At 49.1% G+C, this 21,723-nt stretch overlaps 1 protein-coding gene across 4 annotated transcripts in view; it reads right to left on the reverse strand.

The window, feature by feature from the left end:
- Positions 1 to 9,237: 9,237 nt before the first annotated feature.
- The window catches only part of OLFM2 (olfactomedin 2), a 379,600-nt gene continuing 367,114 nt past the window's right edge, over positions 9,238 to 21,723 (reverse strand). For all 4 annotated transcript variants that reach the window (XM_060253545.1, XM_060253544.1, XM_060253543.1 and 1 more), the window contains exon 6: positions 9,238 to 10,255. In XM_060253545.1, coding sequence (XP_060109528.1) covers positions 9,296 to 10,255 — 960 coding nt within the window. In that variant the 3' untranslated portion in view covers positions 9,238 to 9,295. The remainder of the gene's footprint in view (positions 10,256 to 21,723) is intronic.

Consider the following 21,723-nt stretch of genomic DNA (forward strand, 5'->3'; position numbering starts at 1 on the left):
CCTCCAACAGCACATTTCAAATGTGTGTAATAAACACACACATTTGGGGGATATGCTTGGCTGGATACAGATGGGCAGCTTTGCATACATCAAAGTGTCCCCAACTGTGCTACTCCAAAGCAGAGTGGCCAAATCCTGATCAGACACTCCTGCGTGATGCTTCTGTATCTTGTGCATGGGGTGCTTTGGTACGTCCACACTGTTGTTGTGCGCCATTGCCATAGCACAGTTTGGGTTTCTTTTTCCCCCTCTTACATTTTTAGTGGCCATGCTCTCATGTGTTCTGGGCAGTGTTTTTAAATTTTTTAATAAAGAATACTGCTGAGCACCTAGAGCAGATTGTTGGGTTGACACCACCAATCCACCTCGCTTGCGTGCTCCCTCGTTCAGATGCCCAGAAAGATAGATTGGGTGCAGCAGAAGAATTTAAGACCATAAGAGAACATAAGAGAAGCCATGCTGGATCAGGCCAATGGCCCATCCAGTCCAGCACTCTGTGTCACACAATGGCCAAAAACCCCAAGTACCATCAGGAGGTCCATCAGTGGGTCCAGGACACTAGAAGCCCTCCCACTGTTGCCTCTCCCAAGCACCAAGAATAAAGAGCATCACTGCAGCCACTGATGGACCTCTGCTCCATATATTGATCCAATCCCCTCTTGAAGCCGACTGTGCTTGTAGCTGCCACCATCTCCTGTGGCAGTGAATTCCATATGTTAATCACCCTACTGCTCAGCAATTTCATTGAGTGCCCACGAGTTCTTGTATTGTGAGAAAGGGAGAAAAATACTTCTTTCTCTACCTTCTCTATCCCATGCATAATCTTGTAAACCTCTATCATGTCACCCTATTTGATTCTACCACTTCCTATGTGATCCATTTCAGATACATCGGAGAACGGGGTGAGGGCAAGAGCGGGACGGGTGGCAGCTGTGCCTCTCTGATCTCCCTTTTTACATCCACCTGGGAGTGGTGCCTGTGTGGCCTCAAATTGGCCATCTGAATTCAGCCACTGAAACTCTGACATTTTCGCTGTCAAGACCCATTCTCTGAGATCTTTGGGACCGCTTCACATTGATTGACCCAGTTTTTGCAAGGGCAGGTCTCTCCTATGAGGAACTCCGGTCACAAACAGACTGATGAGAAGAGTTGGTTGCTCAATGTGATTTGAGACGCTGATGTGCTGGGCTCACGCTTCACGCTTTTAGTCTGTGTGCTTGAAAAAAATAAAATCCCAGGTGTGAAAAAGCTATGCCCAGGTGAACTCCGAGTTTCAATTTTCAGATCAGAAGGGTGCCATTCCTCCCCCCCCATTTCAGCCCTGAACAACTTGTTCTGGTAGGACGTGAACTTGGAGGATAAAGCACAGGAGGTATCAAACAGTTTCTGCAGTGATCACTCTGGTAACCTATGTCAGTGCCACTAAGTTGCAGTCAACTTATGGTGACCCCAGCAAGGGGCTTTCAAGGCAAGTGAGAAACAGAAGTGGCTTGCCATTGTCTTCCCCTGCAAAGTCTTCTTCGGTGGTCTCCCATCTTAGTATTGACCCTGCTTATCTTCTGAGATCTGATGAGATTAGGGGTGTCAAACTCCATTTGTTATGAGGGCTGAATCTGACATAAATGAGACCTTGTCGGGCCAAGCCATGTCAGGTTCGGCCGGACTATGTTTGTACCTATTTATGATTAGGTAGCAGAGGTATGGTAGAAGGAGGATGGTGGAAGACAGGAGGGCCTGGCATGACTTGGTCCATGGGTCGCAAAGAGTCGGACTCGACTGTGCAACTGAACAAGAAAGCAGAGATATAAACTTTATAAAGGACACAAACACGAGGATTTTTTTAACTTAAAACGTCCTTAAACATTAGCACTCATTGGTCTTAAAGGTGCTTTCATTGTAGATACTTGCCATAAGAACAGCTATAGCTCGTCTTTACACATGAGTTTCCCAGCAGGGGTCATTTGTAGAAGAGAGGTGCTGAAGCTCATTAGCACAACTCATTAGCATATGCCACACACCCCTGACATCTCTGGAAAGTGTACTAAATTATATCAGCTCAGCTTCTTGAACTATAACTGTCATCATAAAACCTTACTCCCATCATACTTTTTCAATTCCTTTCTTCTATGTGACCACAGTGGCATGATGAAGATTTCCATCAGTTTGCTTTGTATGTTTTGGTTATTTCCCCATTGTTTGTGGGGAAAAATATTAGAAAAAGTTTGTCAAACCTTAAGAGGGTTTGAACAATGGCGCCCAAAAGCAAGTATTTTTTTTTTGGGGGGGGGGGTGTTAAAAAAGAAAGAACACAATAAAGTTTAGAGGTTCCGGAGCTCTGCTCCTGTGAGCTCCTGCCAGAAACGAGGCCTGCCTAACAGGTCAAATAGCAGCTCCTCTGGGGCCATTGAAAGCCAGAAAAGTGAGGGGTGGGAGGCCTAAACTTCTGCTTCCTTTGGCTATGCTCCAAACTGAACCTACATGACCTAGGAATTCAGTTCCAAGTAGGGGTGGAATTCTAGCAGGAGCTCCTTTGCATATTAGGCCACACCTGCTGATATAGCCAATCCTCCAAGAGATTACAAGGCTCTCTTGGAGAATTGGCTACATCAGGGGTGTGTGGCCTAATATGCAAAGGAGCTCCTGCTGCTAGAATTCAACCCCTGGTTTCAAGCATGGAACTCTCACCACACATCTGGTGGACAGGACTTGTGGTAGACACAGAGCAGGGGAGAGAACATGAGGACAGTGTACTGTGCAGTTAGATCCCTGAGTTCTTTAGAAGAAAAGTGGGGGGCAGGAATCTGGTAATAATATATCTTGGTTCTCTTGAAAGGTGTCCCCCAGAGCCACCATTGGTTGACAGCACGGGCTGTCAAGACTGAAAAGGAATGAAATAGTAAGCAAAGCAGGGCGCTTTTTTTTTGTAGCAGGAACTCCTTTGCATATTAGGTAACGCCCCCCCCCCCCGATGTAGCCAATCCTCCCAGAGCTTACAGAGCTCTTCTTACAGGGCCTACTGTAAGCTCTTGGAAGACTGGCTACATCAGGAGGGTGTAGCCTAATATGCAAAGGGGTTCCTGCCACAAAAAAAGAGCCCTGAGCAAAAGCACCGTGGTTTGGTTTCCATCGCTGCTCAGATTTCCAGACACAAAAGACCTGAGTCTATTTAGAAGCCACTGCAGACTCCCCCTCCACCAATATTTCCTGAATGCTAAGGAGCAAATCAAGTCATGCTGCTAATCAGACGTGTCTGGCCCATCTGGTCCCCCCAGGCTTTAGGAGACCACCGCAGACATCACCCTGGAATGTTGCAGTGGTTTCTCTGTATGGATGGGGGATAATCTCTCCATTCTTACCAAGAGAGGTTCCTGAAGGGAACAGAGCACGGTTCTTTTGTATGCAGACAAACGGCTGAAAGGAGCACGAAAAGAGTCACGTTCCAACCCTGTAGTGCAATAATTCCGGGAAGGTTGCTGCGTTAAAGACAGGAGTCTTGTGGCATCTTCAAAGAGAAACCAAATTTTATGTCAGAATAAAACGCCATGTGAGATGCCCCAGGACTTCTTGTGTGTTAGGGCTGCAAACTGTCTGAAACAAATAAATGCCTTGTCCCTTTTAGATAGGCTTACTGACACACAGAGCTTTTTGTATAGCAGGAACTCCTTTGCATATCAGGCCACACACCCCTGATGTAAACAATCCCACAAGAGCTTACAGTAGGCCCTGTACAAAGAGTCCTGTAAGCTCTTGGAGGATTAGCTACGTCAGGGGGTGTGGCCTGACATGCAAAGGAGGTCCTGCTACGAAAAAAAAAAGCCCTGATGACACATATGTGCTGTCACTACAACCGTGTTATGGCAACCCCAGCAAAGGACTGTCAAGGCAATGAAGAAGCAGAGGGGGTTTGTTTATTTATTTATTTATTTATTTATTTTATGACTTCTATCCCACCCTTCCCAACAAGTGGCTCAGGGCGGCTTACAACACAGGAATCTGACATAAATAGGCGTTAAACATAGAGCATTAAATTTAAACATCGCCATCCTCTGCATAGTCTTTCTTGGTGGTCTCCCATCCAAATACCAGCCCTGCTTATATTCCAAGATCTGACCCGATTGGGCTATGGTGCCTTCCCTCCCTCAGGATCGGCTTAATGGGACATTATTTGTCCAGTGATATTCTTTACCTCCATGCCATGAAAAACTTCAGCTGTCCATTTCCACATATTTAAAGGAGGTTTTTTTCTCCAGGCTCTTGGGCAACTCTGCTGTTTATTTCCTCCAGATGTGTGTGTGTGTTTGCATATATATACATGAGAGGGCAGCATACTTATTTGGGGAGTAGCACTGGAAGGCATCTTTGCCCAGCATACTGCAAAACCTGGAACTGTAGGTCTTTGAGAGGGGCAGGTAGGTTTTGGCCACAAATGGGTGGAATGGAATCAATAGGAGGTATAGAAGGAACACGCTGCCTGGGGTAGTGATGCTCTGTATTCTTGGTGCTTGGGGTGGGGGTAACAGTGGGAGGCAGGGCTTTTTTGTAGAAACAGCCCAGCAGGATCTCATTTACATATTTGGCCACACCCCCTGACATTGCCATTGTTTCACACAGGGCTTTATTATAGAACAAGCCCAGCAGGAACTTATTTGCTTATTTAGGGCACGCCCCTTGACACTAAGCCAGTCGGAAGTGTATTCCTGTACATTCCTGCTCAAAAGAAGCCCTAGTGGGAGGGCTTCTGGAGCTCTGGCCCTGCTGGTAGACCTCCTGATGGCACAGAGTTTTGGACAGGATGGGCCATTGGCTTGATCTAACATGGCTTCTCTTATGCTCTGTTATGGTTAGACTCTGGAATGAAGGGCAAATTTCCATCATCAGGACACAGGAACACAGGAATTTGGATTTGGAAACACTGATCAAGGCCTCAAACCTCTTTTGTTCACAAACCATGTCTTCCTTCCTTCTTTCCCTTGATCAACATGCGTAGGTCACTAAGATTTTGTCAACATTCCTAATTCACTGAGATACTGGCCATCAGGTCAAAGGGTACACTCATCTACCTATTTCACACTCTCCACATGAATAGATTCCAGCTTGTTTTGCAACCAGAGGCCGTTTTCGCACTTAGCGTTTGCTCCCCTTTTTCCGCGGCGCAATTATGTCCGGATCATTTTTCTCGTTTTCCCACTAGTGACTCTTTGCGGAGTCGCCTTCCCTGAAGCCCCGGCTCAAATCGTTTTCCCACTGGCATCGGCTTGAGTCCGATGCCCTGTCAATCATTTTTTTTTTAAGCGCAAGTCTGGTTGCGTAATGACGTACTAACGTACTAACGTAACATCGAGCTGTTCCCTCCCCTTCTTTTCTTGGACAAACCGCATCACGTGTGCTGCTGCTGCTTATGGATTGGCTGCAGCTGTAGAATCCTCCACAGCCCTTTATGTATTAACGGAAGCATTCACAGTGGAGAATCCTAGCACTAGATTCCCCCCCCCCAAAATTCTGAAGCACTAGATCCCCCCCCCCCCCCAAATTTCCTCCGCTCTCTTTCCCCTCCCCGGCTGGCGCTTGCAACGGGGACCTGACTGATTCCTGCTGCCAGAACTCCCCCCCCCGCTCCATTCTCTCCTTCCCCTTCTATGGCGCGTGTGAAGCGCGAGGTTGCGTCTATTTTCTAACCGAGCGGAATGTAGCCAGGGAGAAGAATGCAGGACTCCAACTTCCCATTTTATACATGGCGATTTTGTGCAGGTCCAGAAATCCTGGTGGCACAGCTGAGGGAGGCATTCCCTTTTTAAAACACACACACATGGACGCTTTGGCCCGCACCGGCACTAGATTCCCCCCCCCCCCAACAATGGTCGTTTTCGCATTATCGAGATAACGCAACAGCGAAATAATGCAACTAAAGTCAATAATAATAAAAAAAATTCTAACGAAACCAATTGAAGTGGCAATTGAGGCTATTCCAGGAGGGTTTTTTTTTTCTGTTTGTTAATTTCGAAATATCGCTATTACGCAAAACTGTGAAGTTTAAAAAAAAAAAGGCCGTGCCGGCACTTTGGGGAAGCGCCGCGAAAGGCTGATGATTGGCCAAGCGGGTGGATGGGGTGGGAGGACGGAAAGGGAGAGGGTGACGCCCACAAAGCAGTCGATCCGGCGTGGATGGATTTCGCACAGGAAACTCCGCTGAGTGGATCCGGAGTGGATCCGGAGGTTTTCGGAAACTCCGGCAACATGCTGAAAAACATACTCCGGCGTAAAATCCCTGAAGCGCCGGAGCAAAGCGCAGCGCCGGAGCAACATGTGCGAAATCCAAGAGAAGATCCGGAGGTAAATGGGGCGCTACGCCGGAGCAAACGCTAGTGCGAAAACGGCCCAGAGGGACTACCAAGGCGCTGCATTATAGCATACTTAATCTGATGACTAATCCAGCCCAGCCCTGTTGCAGCCAAAGCCTCCTCCAAGTTGTGGGGTCATGTGAGCAAAAAATCTACTTCATGAGCGAGCAGCACTTACGTTGTGAGGGAGTGATTTGGCTGCTGTGTACGTCAGTTTGCTCTTGGGCCATCCATCCTGAGCTAAGACAAAAATATGTGAGCCAGAGGCTAAAAAACTGTGAGCTAGCTCACACTAACTCAGCTTAGAGAGAACTCTGTCAACTGTTCTCAAGGTAATTTCAAAGGGAAGCCATGTTGAGCTAAAGTAGAAAAGCTAGACTGGAGTCCAGCAGCAGCTTTGTCACCAACTAGGGTTGCCAAGTCCAGTTCAAGAAATATCTAGGGACTTTGGGGGTGGAACCAGGAGACATTAGGGGTGGAGCCAAGAGCAAGGCTGTGACAAGCATAATTGAACTCCAAAGGGAGTTCTGGCGATCACATTTAATGGGACGGCACACCTTTTCAATTCCTTCCTTCCATAGGAAACAATGAAGGATAGAGGTACCTTCTTTTGGGGCTCATAGAAATAGACCCCCTGGTCCAATCTTTTTGAAACTTGGGGGGTACTTTGGGGAGAGGCACTAGATGCTATACTGAAAATTTGGTGCCTCTACCCCAAAAAACAGCCGCCCCAGATTCCCGCGGATCAATTCTCCATGATTTTCTATAGGAATAAATCTCCAAAGGGACTAATAAAGTTCCCAGAAGACATTTCCCTTCCCTCCCCCCGCTTTCTGATGACCCAGAAGCGGGGGGGAGGGCCTCCAAACTGGGGGATTCCCTGCCCCCACCTGGGGATTGGCAACCCTATCACCAACAAGACTTTGAGGGTATAAGCTTTTCGAAGTCAAAGCTGCTTTTGCCAGATCGGATGAAATGAGCTTTGACTATCACAGGCTTATACCCCCCAAATCTTGAAGGTCCCTCAGTTGCTACTGTTCTTTAATATGTGTTCTCGAGGCCTCTCTAGCCTGATATACTGTTGTAATTGGTTTCTGGGAGGCCTGAGAGTTACCCAGGAGGGCAGGCTGTTGAGCCTTTTCAGTTTCCAGATCAGAGGGAGGCACGGACTTGGCTTCCTCCACCCTGACCTCTCAAACCCCAGGAAACAGGCATTTAAGCCATCTCTGTGAACCGCAAGGCTTCAATGTGTAAAATTCTGCCAAGAGGGGAGAGTTGTTTTGCCCAGGGCCAAATATGACTGTTCTCACAGTTTGCTTTTCAAAAGAAGCTCACAGTGGAAATCATCATTCAATCTGAGGAGCAGTTGCTAAGGGCTCAGTGAGCTTAGACTTTGCAAAAGGACCACAGTTATGTGCTGATGTGCGAGCCCACTGGGCTACAGCTATAACATGCCAACAGCATGCAAAAATGTGTGACTTTGCAACAAAGGATCTGCTGAAGTGCCCAAAGAAATTAATGTATTGGTTCACAAAAAACTCCTGAGAGTCCAGAGTACTCATCCACACTGGGGACTGCCCACCTGTGTCTCCGCATGAGTCACTGTCTGGGCTCAGGAAGGAAGGAAAGAAGGTACATAGATGGGGAGGGAGGGAGAGTTGGGAAGAAAGCAATTTTAACTTTAAATGCCTTCTCCAAGTTGGCCAACGGGGTGGTGGGGGCTTCGAGAGCCACACAATAGGTGTGAAAGAGCTCCTGAGTCGCAGTTTGGCCACCCCGCTATAGAACTTTCCACCACCTTCTCCACCACCCTTTGAGACAGTGGTGAGCAACACATCTTGTGGCAGTGAGTTCCTCAAGTCAACTATTTTAAACAAGGATATTGTTTCTCTTACCCATTCCTTTCCCTCCTCTGTTGGTCTACGAGTCTCCCTGTGACAGCTGTAGTGAGCAGAATTTCAAATCTACCATCAATCAAGCTGTAGCATCTTCTGCTTAACTGGTGGATTCGCAAGAGATACAGAAATTCTCGAGGTTTCAATATGATAGTAACGCTTAGGAGCACTGGTACATATAGAGATATGCAGGGGTGGAATTCTAGCAGGAGCTCCTTTGCATATTAAGTCACACACCCCTGACGTAGCCAATCCTCCAAGAGCTTACAAGGCTCTTTTTTTGTAAGCTCTTGGAGGATTGGCTACATCCTTGGTGTGTGGCCTAATATTCAAAGGAGCTCCTGCTAGAATTCCACCCTTGGAGATATGTGTGCAGTGTGGGAATGCACAGGCTCAAATGAAAGACCTCCTCTGTTGTCAGTCCAGGGTCTGCAATATTTTTTGGCTGGTAGACAAGCTGGTAGTTGGTCATCCTTAGCTGTCAATGGAACATCCCCTTCCAATGATGCCACCTTACAGTGAATCAGACCATTGGTCCATTGAGGCCAGTGCTGTCTATTGAGACTGACAATGGCTCTCTGGGGTCTCAAGCAGAGGTCTTTCCTCATCTCCTAGATAAAGGTAGTCCCCTGTGCAAGCACCGAGTCGTTATAGACACATGGGGTAATGTCACTTCACGGCATTTTCTTGGCAGACTTTTTTACGGGGTGGTTAGCTGTTGCCCAGTCATCTCCTCCTGACCCTTTTATTTGGAGTTGCTGGGGATTGAACTGTCCACTGCATGAGTCACTGACCGGGCTTTGCCTTCTTCCAAGCAGACCTGGCTGGGAACCCTGAAGTGCACTTCAAGTCATTTGATTGCTCCTCCCATTGCTAACTCCGACCAAAATGAATCATTCTCAGAGGAGCCTGCCTGTCGCAACTCTGCATGTTACTGCTCTGAGCTTGCACTACCACTGAGCCACAGCCCCTTCCCACTCACGAAACCAAGAAGGGCCCAAACGTTGTCCAACCTCAACGAGATCATCTTTATTTGCCACCGGTAATTAAACAAAAATAAAATCAATACAAAAATAAAAAATAGCCCCGCCCCCCCAAAGAAGCCCCAAACCAGATCCATGCGTCATCAACCACAGAAGAGAGAGAAAAAGAGTGAGGAAGAAGAGAAAGAGAGCGAGGGGCTCTCTCTCCCTCCATTTTATTATGTAGAAATAACAGCATCACGGAATTGTTCCCAGGCCACCGAGTTTGCAGGCCACAGTGCCCCCGACCCCACCCGCAGGATAAGAGAGAAAATGAACAAAAGGACAACTGAGAGAGTTCAGGCCTCTTAGCGCACAGGATTATAACTCCCCCCGATGTCTTTATGACGTGGAAGAGAGTCACATTGTAGATGACCTGGTGGCCATTGTTCCAGGTGTAGAGGACTCTCTCCCGGGGGTTATAGTCCAACATCGATATGTGGGAATACTGATTGTGGAAGGGAATATCCGTGTACTCATAGCTAGAAGTGTTTGTGTAGTAGGCAAAATAGATCTTGGCCCCAGCCAGGTGAGAATTTGTCACGTAGAGGGTCCCACAAATGATGAAGGACTCGCCAGCACTCCGCTTGGGGTAGCCGGTGTCCCAGCTGTGGAGGATCTCCAGCGTGATGGGGTCCATCCTGCTGACCACAATGTTGCCGGCGTTCTGGTTGGTGGTGTAGACCGCCCACAGCCCGTTCTCGTCCACCATGAAGTCGATGTCAGAGAAGCCGCCCCAGGAGTACGGGAAGGTGTTGTTGTAACCGGCGGCATTGAGGCTGCGCTGCACGACGACGCTCCGCGAGCGGAAGTGGTATTTCACCACAATGTTGCTCTGGTATTTGTTGTAGTAGAGGGAGCCGTTGTAGACCACGTGGCCCGTGCCGGCCCAAGGGTGAGGCAGGAGGTGCTGGACAAAGTTCTGGCCTGTTATGAAGTCGTTCAGGGTACGGTACTCGAGGACACGGCGTCCCTTGTAGTAACCATCCATGTACCAGACCTGAGGGACGACACAAGGGAAGTGAGGATGAGCTCTCATGAGTTAATTCCACCTTCCTCTTAAGGAAGTCACAAAAACTCAAACAGCAGTGGGCCACTCCCCCCAATATTTTGCCGCTGGAGGTGAAAACCCAAATGACACTTACTCCACAGTAAAAATGAGAAAATGAAGCATCAGGCAAGTGTTTTTAGACAGGGGGTGGGACCAGCTGGAGCATTTGTCCAGCAAGGCTTCTAACTGGTCACTGGAGATTAGGATGTGTACTCGGTATATACTGAGCAGAATTTTTTTTTTAAAAAAAACCCCTTATTGGTATTTTTGGGTATTTATTCAGCTATTTATCAATGTTGTTTCAGAATTCCAAAGGTGCCTATAGGCTCAAAAAGGTTGGGCAGATAATATATAGACAGATTGCCTTGGATGACCAGGGCTTTTTTTTATAGCAGGAACTCCTTTGCATATTAGGTCACACACCCCTGATGTAGCCAATCCTCCAAGAGCTTACAGGACTCTTCTTACAGGGCCTATTGTAAGCTCCAGAAAGATTGGCTACATCAGTGGGGTGTGGCCTAATATGCAAAAGAGTTCCTGCTACAAAAAAGCCCTGTGAATGACTATGGCTGGATCTCTGTATTTAGATATTTTTACTCCCCTTTTTTCACCAATGGGGACCCAAAGAGGCTTACAAAGACATTCCTCTCTCCTCATGGTATCCTTACACCTGTCACTCTGTCACACTAGGTTAGGTTGAGAGAGAACAGCTGTCCCAAGGTGACTTAGAGAGCTTTCATGGCAGAGCGGGGATTTGAACCTAGGCCTTTCAAATCAATTCTGCTTATCACACCCTTGCTCCACCCCCCAAAGTCTCCTGGCTCCACCCTCAAAGTCCCCTGAGAGCCAGTTTGGTGTAGTGGTTAAGTGTACGGACTCTTATCTGGGAGAACTGGATTTGATTCCCCACTCCTCCACTTGCACCTGCTGGAATGGCCTTGGGTCAACCATAGCTCTCTCCTTGAAAGGGCAGCTTCTGGGAGAGCTCTCTCAGCCCCACCCACCTCACAGGGTGTCTGTTGTGGGGCGAGAAGATATAGGAGATTATAAGCTGCTCTGAGTCTCTGATTCAGAGAGAAGGGCAGGGTACAAATCTACAGTCCTCCTTCTTCTTTCACAAGAGTAGCAGATCTCCACAGTTTCCAAGAGAGGGCTTTCAAACCTTGCCATCGGCATGCAAAGCATGAGCTTTGCCTCTGAGCTCTGCCCCCCTTCCCACCCCTTGCAGAATTTATCTTGTTTATTTACTATGTTCTGTTTTAGATTTACGGGCTCTGAGCTTCTGGGGCTAGGAAGGTTATGAAGGTGGATAAATAATCATCCACAACATGTGTCTTCTTTAATTCCTCACACGCTTATGCACTGCAGCCTGTGCTTCGTGTTCCCAGTTCCTCCGAATTCTCACCCCTCAACAAGGATAGCCTTCGCTAAGCTGGAATTGCAATCAGTGCGGCTGGTTGTTAGAAGTCCTCCCTGTAGGCTGGTTGCCCATGATACTCATTGAAGAGGAAGCAACACCTTTTCCGAACAACTGAGTAAAATACGGGGCAGGGAGGCTACAGGGAATGGGCAGTAGGTGCAGCATGACTGGGCAGCTCTCTTGGATTTGTCTAAGTCAGCCATTCCCAACCTTTTTGGCAGGGGTCGTTTTGTAGAAAAATAAGTGGTGAAGCTCATTGGCATAACTCATTAGCATATGCCCCCCTGCAACCAAAAGCAACCCCATGCAAGAAAGAGAGCCCCGAGCAAGCGAGGCCTGCATAGACTGGCTAGAGATGCATCCAGCCCAAGCAGGCTTCGCTCACCTGGGGCTCTCCTCAGCTGCCACCCTCCAGTCAAAAGGCCAGCAAACCACCCATCGCCCAAAATCACATAAGAAGTGGAGAAAGGGTGGTGCGAGCTTCTCCAGGGGTTAATGAGGGCTGCTGGGGGTGTGGCAAAGCTGGCTGGCTGCCCGCTCTCCTAATCCAGGGATTGTTATGCAGTTGCACCTACTATTCAATGAACAAGGTAGGTGGAGAGGAAGACGGGGAACCCTCAGAAAGGTTCAGAAGCTGCGCTCCTGTGAGCTCCTGCTGAATCCGAGGCCTGCTTTTTGGTATTGGTGGCCAACAAGTCTGAATTTACTGGCTTTGTGACCAATCAAGGGCTGGCCCAAGGTTTTGGAGCACTCTAGGCGAGCAACAACCTTAGTACCCGTTGTTTTCAGCATTCCGCTTTCCACAGTGGCCAACTGGATGTTTCTGAGAACCAAAAAAGTCACACGAAGGGCATAGCTGCCCCCACTGAACTCCCAAGCAAGCAGCATTCCAGCATACTCAGCCTTTGCATCTGGAGGTCACATTCCATCCCCTGACCAGCCCCTCCTCCATCAAGGGTAGCCAAACTGCAGCTCGGGAGCCAAGTGTGGCTCTTTCACACATTATATGTGGCTCTCAATGCCTTCACCGCACCACTGGCCAGTTAGGAGAAGGCATTTCTCTCTTTAAATCATTTCTGAGGAGGGGCCATGGCTCACTGGGGAGAGCATTATTTATCCACCTTCATAACCTTCCCTAGCCCCAGAAGCTGAGAGCTCATAAATCTAAAACAGAACATAGTAAATAAGCAAGATAAATTCCGCAAGGGGCGGGAAGGGAGGCACATGGGGAGGGGCCATGGCTCAGTGGCAGAGCAACTGCTTGGCACGTAGAAGGTCCCAGGTTCAATCCCCAGCATCCAGTTAAGAACCAGGCAGTGGGTGATGTGAAAGACCTCTGCCTTAGTCCCTGGAGAGCTGCTGCCAGTCTGAGTAGACAATACCGACTTCGATGGACCACAGGTCTGATTCAGTATAAGGCAGCTTCATGTTCTCCAAGCTTAGCTAGCTAGCAGCTTGGAGAAGTTATTTAAAGTTAAAGTTGCTTTCTTTCTACCTCCACCTCCCCATCTCCCTCTCTCCCTTCCTTCTCTCAAACGTTTGATGTTTATTCAATGTGGCTCTTACGTTAAGCAAGGTTGACCACACCTGCCCTAGCATTTACTATTTGATTTTTAAGAGCTTTTGCTCTTCATCACCATCAATTAAAATCTGTACTGACAGAGGTTTCCTGGAGCCCCACTAGCTCCTCCTCCTCTTCCCTGTTAGCTTCTCCAAGCCCAGCCGGCAAACAGCTTGGAAAATGCATTTAAAGTTGCTTTCTTTCCACCTCTCCCTCCCCCATCTATTTTCATCCCTCCCTCCCTCTCTTATGGCTCATGTCATCTGACGTTCATGTCTTGCAGCTCTCAAACATCTGAAATTTATTCTATGTGGCTCTTACATTAAGCAGATTTGGCCACCCTTGTTCTGCATTATTCCCTCTAATCACCCCTAATATTTTCACTCACTCTAGAGACTGTCAGAACACCTTTTGCTTGATCGACAGGTATACGTAGTGAAGGGAAAATAAAAACACAAGATACTGTTTCCAGAGTCAGATCTTGATTTCCACGATACCAGACAGAGCAATGGAAAAGACGAAGGTGGCCATTAGGGACCACTGGTCCCTGACTCACATTCAGAGGCTTCGAGAGCCACCTTGGGGTCCTGACCCATGGGCTGGGAAACATTGTTTTAGACAGGGCATTTTTGGTAGCAGGAACTCCTTTGCATATTAGGCCATACCCCCTCTTATAGAAGAAGAAGAAGAAGAAGAAGAAGAAGAAGAAGAAGAAGAAGAAGAAGAAGAAGAAGAAGAAGAAGAAGAAGAAGAAGAAGAAGATATTGGATTTATATCCCGCCCTCCACTCCGAAGAGTCTCAGAGCGGCTCACAATCTCCTTTACCTTCCTCCCCCACAACAGACACCCTGTGAGGTGGGTGGGGCTGGAGAGGGTTCTCACAGCAGCTGCCCTTTCAAGGACAACCTCTGCCAGAGCTATGGCTGACCCAAGGCCATTTCAGCAGCTGCAAGTGGAGGAGTGGGGAATCAAACCCGGTTCTCCCAGATAAGAGTCCACACACTTAACCACTACACCAAACTGGCTTATGGAGCCAATCCTCCAAGAGCTTACAGAGCTCTTATTACAGGGCCTACTGTAAGCTCTTGGAGGATTCGCTGCATCAGGGAGGTGTGGCCTAATATGCAAAGGAGTTCTAACTACAAAAAAAAGCCCTGTGTTTAAGGAACCTTGTGAGTTCCAACTTAGGTTTGCAGAAGAGGAGGCAGCTGAGAGGTGATATGATCACCATCTTCAAGTATTTGAAGGGTGTCATAAAGAAGATGGTGTGGAATTGTTTTCTGTGGCTCCAGAAGCTAGGACTGGAACCAATGGATTGAAATTAAATCAAAAGAGTTTTCAGCTCAACATTAGGAAGAACTTCCTGATCGTTAGAGCGATTCCTCAGTGGAACAGGCTTCCTCAGGAGGTGGCGGGCTCTCCTTCCTTGGAGGTTTTTAAACAGAGGCTAGATGGCCATCTGACAGCAATGAAGATCCTGTGAATTTAGGGGGAAGTATCTGTGAGGTTTAGGGTTACCAAGTCCAATTGAAGAAATACCTGGGAACTTTGGGGGTGGAGCCAGGAGTCTTTGGGGGTGGAGCCAGGAGATGTTAGGGGTGGAGCCAAGATCAAGGCTGTGACAAGCACCGCAGCCGCAGGTTCCCGCGCCGCAGCCGCCGCCTGAGGAGGAAGCTTTCCCTTCCTCCTCCTCCCCGCTCGTCCTCCCTGCCCCTCGGCCCTGCCTGAGGCTGGAAGCCTGGGTGAAGCAGGGCGGTGGCGCGGGCATGGAGAGCGGGGCCAGGGGCTCGGGGCCTCCTCCTCAGCCTCCGGCGCTGCCGCGCTGGTGCTGGCGGGGCTGTGCTGCCAATGCCGGAGGCCAAGGAGCTGCCTCCGGCGCTGCCGAGGTGCTGCTTCCAGCGCTGCAGCGCTGGTGCTGGCGGGGCTGTGCTGGCGGGGCTGTGCTGCCAACGCCGCCAGCCAGCGAGGCCCTCGGCTGACAGCTCCTCCGTCACCGCCGCCTCCTCCTGCTGCTGGGCGCCAGCGGGCCCCGCCGCCTGCGGCCTCACTGGGCGGGAAGGGGGCGGCAGCGGCGCGGCGCGGCGGCCTCGCACGCTGCGAGACGGGGCGGCTCGCCATTTCCCCCCCTCTCCCCCCCCCTTCCATTTTTTGGGGGAGCGGGGGAAGAGGGGGGGAAATCCTGGGGTCCCCCCGCCAGGGCGGGAGGGTTGGGACCCCTAGTGAGGTTGGACTATGATGTTGTAAGCCGCCCTGAGTCCGCTTGCGGAGAGGGGCGGGATATAAATTGAAAGTAATAGATAGATAGATAGATAGATAGATAGATAGATAGATAGATAGATAGGTAGATAGGTAGATAGGTAGATAGATAGATAGATAGATAGATAGATAGATAGATAGATAGATAGATAGATAGATAGATAGATAGATAGATAGATAGATAGATAGATAGATAGATAGATAGATAGATAGATAGATAGATAGATAGATAGATAGATAGATGACCCTTGAGGTCCCTTCCAACTCTATGATTCTATGAAGTTGCTAGCTCACTCCAAAATTACTTGCCCACCTGCTTACTTAAAAAACTGATCTATATCACTCCAACAGTTTGAAAGGGAGGGGGGAAGGAGCCAACTTTCTGCCAGTTTATGAGGGGGGGCGGGGAAACCAAAACAACAACAAACACCCTTTGGATCAAACTGCATGATGACCTGCAGACATCTTTTCCGCTAGAGGTCCAGCCGAAGGGCTGTTTACAAGCCTGTCTTATCTGACAACTTCCTAGACTGCTGAAGAAAAAAAAATGCAGCAAATTTTCAAAGGGGGCTTTTATCTATAAGCGTTTTCAAATTGCAAAGGAGCGTCAGAAACCGAAGAGCAGATCGATAACAGCTCTGGGCAATGGAATGTATCAGAAAAATGTTACCGATGTTGTAGCTAGACCGCCCGGAGACCTAGATGTTATGATCATTAGATGAGCCAATTTGAACTGTGAATTCTAGGATTGGGCCCAAAGAACTTGGGTGTTTTTTCACAACCATTTTGGCATTGCAGAAAACCCTCCACCTTTCTGTTTTCAGTGGTATTTTGGTGCTTCTTTTTAAAAACATTGACTCATTCAGTTCTGTTGCCTTCAATTACTGTCATTCCGGCTTGCCCTCAATGATGTTTGGTGTAGTGGTTAAGAGTGCGGACTCTTATCTGGGAGAACCGGGTTTGATTCCCCACTCCTCCACTTGCACCTGCTGGAATGGCCTTGGTCAGCCATAGCTCTGGCAGAGGTTGTCCTTGAAAGGGCAGCTGCTGTGAGAGCCCCTCTCCAGCCCCCACCCACCTCACAGGGTGGTCTGTTGTGGGGGAGGAAGGTAAAGGAGATTGTGAACCGCTCAGAGACTCCTTCGGAGTGGAGGGCGGGATATAAATCCAATATCTTCTTCTTCCCTACCCTGGGTGGAACTCAAAGAGGCTGTTAGACCATTGTTCTCAACTTCATTTCTCTCTCTTTCGCAAAGACTAACATCCTGGCATTTTTCCAGTTCTCCCATTGGCTGTGATGTGTACCACGAACCACCACTCAAGACAACTTGTGTGTCATTGGGCTGGATCCACTCTTCTCCCCCTTGTAGACAGGCCCAGAGAGCTTCCGTGGCAGAAGCGGGGGTTCAAACCCAGCTCAACCAAGGTCCTGGTCCACCATTACACCAGAATGGGCCTCCAGTCACCCCCACAGGCAAAGCTAGGGTTGCCAATCCCCAGCTGGGGCAGGGGATCCCCTGGTTTGGAGGCCTCCCCCCCACTTCAGGGTTAGGAGAAAGTGGGGAGGGGGAATGTCCACTGGGTGCTCCATTATACCCTATGGAGATTGCTCTCCATAGGATATAATGGAAAATCAATCTGTTGGTATCTGGGGCACTGGGAGGCTGTTTTTTCAGGTTGAGGCACCACATTTTCAGCATAGCATCTGGTGCCTCCCCTCAAAAAACCCTCCAAGTTTCAAAAAGATTGGACCACGAGGTCCAATTCTATGATCCCCCAAAGAAGGTACTCCTGCCCCCCCCCCATTATTTCCAAAGGAGGGGAGACATTTAAAAGGAGCACAGGCCCTTTAAATATGATGACCAGAACTCCCTTTGGAGTTGTATCATGCTTGTCACAATCTTGCTCCTGGCTCCACCCCCAAAATCTCCTGCCTCCACCCCCAAAGTCCCCCAGATATTTGCTGAGTGAGACCTGGCCACCCTAGCATAGAACTCTGATGTCATCCGCTTGGCAATTCTTAACCAGATGAGAATATACAGGTCTGTCACCCAGGGAAGCAGCAGCAGTAGCAGCAGCCACGAATGGTGGCATTGAGGTTAGAGTTCCAAGCTAGGACTAGAAAAACTCTCAAATCTCCACTCAGCTAGAAAGCCCATGAGGCCAAGTGTTTTCTTGAAGTCTAGCCTATCTCATAGGGTTGTTGGCAGGGCTTTTTTTTTTGTAGCAGCAACTCCTTTGCATATTAAGCCACACCCACCTGATGTAGCCAATCCTCCAAGAGCTTACCGGGCTCTTCGTACAGGGGATACTGTAAGCTCCAGGAGGATTGGCTACATCAGGGGTGCGGTGGCCTAATATGCAAAGGAGTTCCCACTACAAAAAAAAAAAAAAAAAGCCCTGGTTGTTGTGAAGGTAAAATGGAAGATGGGCGAATCATACCTATCACTCACAGCTCCTTGATGGATAAGCAGCATAAAAATTTGACCCAAAAGGAGGGAAAAGGGCATCCTATCCCTGAGGGTGCAAGAAGTGGAGGAGGAAATCTGGCCCTTCCTAGATTGCTCAGGCTAGTTCCGTCTCGTCAGATCTCAAAAGCTAAGCAGAATCAGCCCTGGTCAGTATCTAGATGGGATTGGGAGACTATCACCCTGGAAGTCCAAGGTACACAGAGGCAGGAAATGGCCAACCACCTCTGAATGTCTCTTGCTTTGAAAACCCTACAGCCGGGGTGGCCAAACTGTGGGTCAGGAGCCACAGGTGGCTCTTTCACGCACATTGTGTGGCTCTCAAAGCCTCCTTTGCCCTCTCAGCCAGCTTGGAGAAGGCATCTGTCTCTTTAAATCACTGCTCCAAGCCAGCTGGAGGCTTGGAGAATGCATTTAAAGTTGAAGTTGCTTTCATAAGGACATAAGAGAAGCCATGTTGGATCAGGCCAATGGCCCATCCAGTCCAACACTCTGTGTCACGCAGTGGCCAAAAAACCCAAGTGCCATCAGGAGGTCCATCAGTGGGGCCAGGACACTAGAAGCCCTCTCACTATTGCCCTTCCCAAGCACCAAGAGTACAGAGCATCACTGCCCCAGACAGAGAGTTCCAACAATACACTGTGGCTAACAGCCACTGATGGATCTCTGCTCCAGGTGTTTCTTTCCACCTTTCCCTCCCCCATTCATTTCCCTTCCCTTCCTTCCTTCCCTTCCCCCTTCCTTGTGGCTCTCAAACATCCAATGTTTATTTTTTTTGTGGTTCTTACATTAAGCAAGTCTGGCCACCCCTGCCTAACAGGGTCACCATAAGTGGGCTGTGAGTTGATGGCAAAAAAGAGAGGGAATGAGAGAGAATCTGTAGCCTGGTGAAGTGGCTCCCTTGAATACAGCAACAGGAATGGAAGCTGTGTGTGTGTGGGGGGGTGCAGCTTTATTCAATTCACCAGTTCCTTTCTCCCCCTCTCTCCTGGAAGGAAAGAGCTGGCACAAAAGGAGACAAATTGCTCTCTGCTCTTGCAGCAAGCACCTTCGGCGGAGAGCAAATGGAACACGGGTCAGACTACAGTGAAGCCAAATTGCACGCCGTCCAGACAGTGGAAGATCAAGCAGCATCTCACAGAGCCCATAATGAGAAAGAATGGACAAGATCACATTCCACAGCTTCCGTGAGCAATTGCGCTTGAGACTGGCACACGGCAGACGTGGGGACATCCTGCTTTCAGAGTTGGCCACAGACTGTCTGGCATTCTAGGCAAGGCTAACTTCTGACCCTCCCCCCCCCCCCCCGCATTGATAACATCACCAAATCACATGGAGGGATGCTCAGTTTGGCAACCCCAGAAGGCTGGTGACCTAGGCCAGGGGTGGCCAACAGTAGCTCTCCAGATGTTTTTTGCCTACATCTCCCATCAGCCCCAGCCAGCATGGCCAATGGGGGGGCTGATGGGAGTTGTAGGCAAAAAACATCTGGAGAGCTACCGTTGGCCACCCCTGTCCTAGGCAATTGCCTAGTTTGCCTAGTGGCTGGGCTAGCCCTGCCTGCTTTATTAATGGGGGTCTGCGGGAGGGATTGGCAATATAGCCCTCAGGCATCATAAGGTGGAACTCCCTATTGGCTTGGGACCCGCTGGAAATTGGTACATGACTTTCTGGAAACGAATAAGTGACACGGGCCAAGGTGGTATTCCCATTTTGGTATCAATGCTAATACAGGGGCATCTGCAGGGGAGAATGTCTTCATTTCATTGATTCCCTTTCTTTATTTCAAGCAGGGGACCCAAAGTGGCGTAGATCATTCTCCTCTATTTTATCCTCACAACGACCCTGTGAGGTAGGTTAGGCTGAGAGCGTGGGACTGGTCCAAGGTCCCCCAGCAAGCTCCCAAGGCAAGGTGGGGATTCAGGCCGAACTATCCCAGCTCCTAGGGTGACACTCTTAACTGTTGTTAAGAGAGCCAGTTTGGTGTATTGGTTAAGTGCACAGACTCTTATATGGGGAGAACCGGGTTTGATTCCCCACTCCTCCACTTGCACCTCCTGGAATGGCCTTGGGTCAGCCATAGCTCTCGCAGAGCTGTCCTTGAAAGGGCAGCTGCTGCCAAAGTGCTCTCAGCCCCACCCACCTCACAGGGTGTCTGTTGTGGGGGTGGAAGGTAAAGGAGATTGTGGGGGAGGAAGGTAAAGGACTCTGAGGCTCAGAATATAGGGTGGGGTATAAATCCATATCATCATCATCTTCTTCTTCTCCTCTTTGGATCAAAATCTATTGGTGATCCCCAGCCCTAGAGACTTTGGACATCCTCTGACCTGTCTCCAATCTGGTGGAACTCTCTTCTGAATAACAACTGTGCCTTGCAGGACCTGTTAGAGTCTCCACAGGGCTTGCAAGGCAGAGATGTTCTGCCAGGCGTTTGGTTGAGGGCAGCGATGCTTCCGTTTGGCACTCCCACCCCCTCCCCTAAAGATTGTGGCGTGACTGGCATGTTTGGCACCGTCTTCAGTTACATCAGTATGTTTTAGTCTTTTTAACCTGTTTTATTGCTGTTTTTATGATTATGTTGCACACCACCCTGAGCCTGGTTCTCTGGGGGAGGGCGGTTGAAAAAAAAAATCTAATTCGTTAAATAGATCATACCACACTGGCCCTCCAATTGCCTGCTGACTCTCCCAACAATCCGCCCTCCCAATTTGGGGAGGGACGGTGGCTCAGTGGTAAAGCATCTGCTTGGTAAGCAGAAGGTCCCAGGTTCAATCCCCGGCATCTCCAAAAAAGATCCAGGCAAATAGGTGTGAAAAACCTCAGCTTGAGACCCTGGAGAGCTGCTGCCAGTCTGAGTAGGCAATACTGACTTTGATGGACCCAGGGTCTGATTCAGTAGAAGGCAGCTTCATATGTTCATATGTTCCTCCAGGGCTTTTTTTGTAGCAGGGATTCCTTGGTATATTAGGCCACACCCCTCTTATGTAGCCAATCCTCTTGGAGCTTACAGTAGGCCCTGTAAGCTCTTGGAGGATTGGCTACATAAGAGGGGTGTGGCCTAATATGCAAAGGAATCCCTGCTACAGAAAAAGCCCTGGTCTCCCTATCTGAGCACAGCTGTTTCAGAGATCAAAAAGCAAAACCAGCTACGTGAGAAACAACCAGGGGGCTTTTGAGAGAGCGGAGGGTTCCATCCTGCCCCCCCCACCCCCATCTTCCCTACTAATATCCCCTACCCCTCAGCCTCTGCAGGACAAGAAATGCATGCTTGGGGAAACGTGACCAAGGGAATGTGCCATTCCACATTCCACTTCTTGTGCACCATTAGCATGCTCTTCTTGCCATCCTGGGCCAGATGCTGGATTCGCTCTGTCTCTGCTGTTCGCCTCCGACGTCTGCAAAGCAGACAGGAGGCCCTGAGTGTATAAACTTTGCCAGAGGCTCCTTCACTCATCGCCTGACATCGGGGCTCCACTGAGCCGTCCCCCGGGGGTCTCCGGCATCCTCTCCCTCTTTCATTCTTTTTTAAACAATTAAGCCTGTTTGATGCAGCGGCTGACATCTCCGCGCCTCAGATTAGCCATGTTTGGTGTGTGATGCCTCTCCTCCCCCCCCCCCATAAAGCACAAGGCTGCCTTTTGAAGTTTAAAAATATAATTCATTCCCCCAAAAAAGAGAGAGAAGAAGGGGAGGGAGAGAGGAGGGATAACAC

This window comes from Heteronotia binoei, chromosome 13 (genome assembly GCF_032191835.1).
Source record: "Heteronotia binoei isolate CCM8104 ecotype False Entrance Well chromosome 13, APGP_CSIRO_Hbin_v1, whole genome shotgun sequence".
Taxonomy (NCBI): domain Eukaryota; kingdom Metazoa; phylum Chordata; class Lepidosauria; order Squamata; family Gekkonidae; genus Heteronotia; species Heteronotia binoei.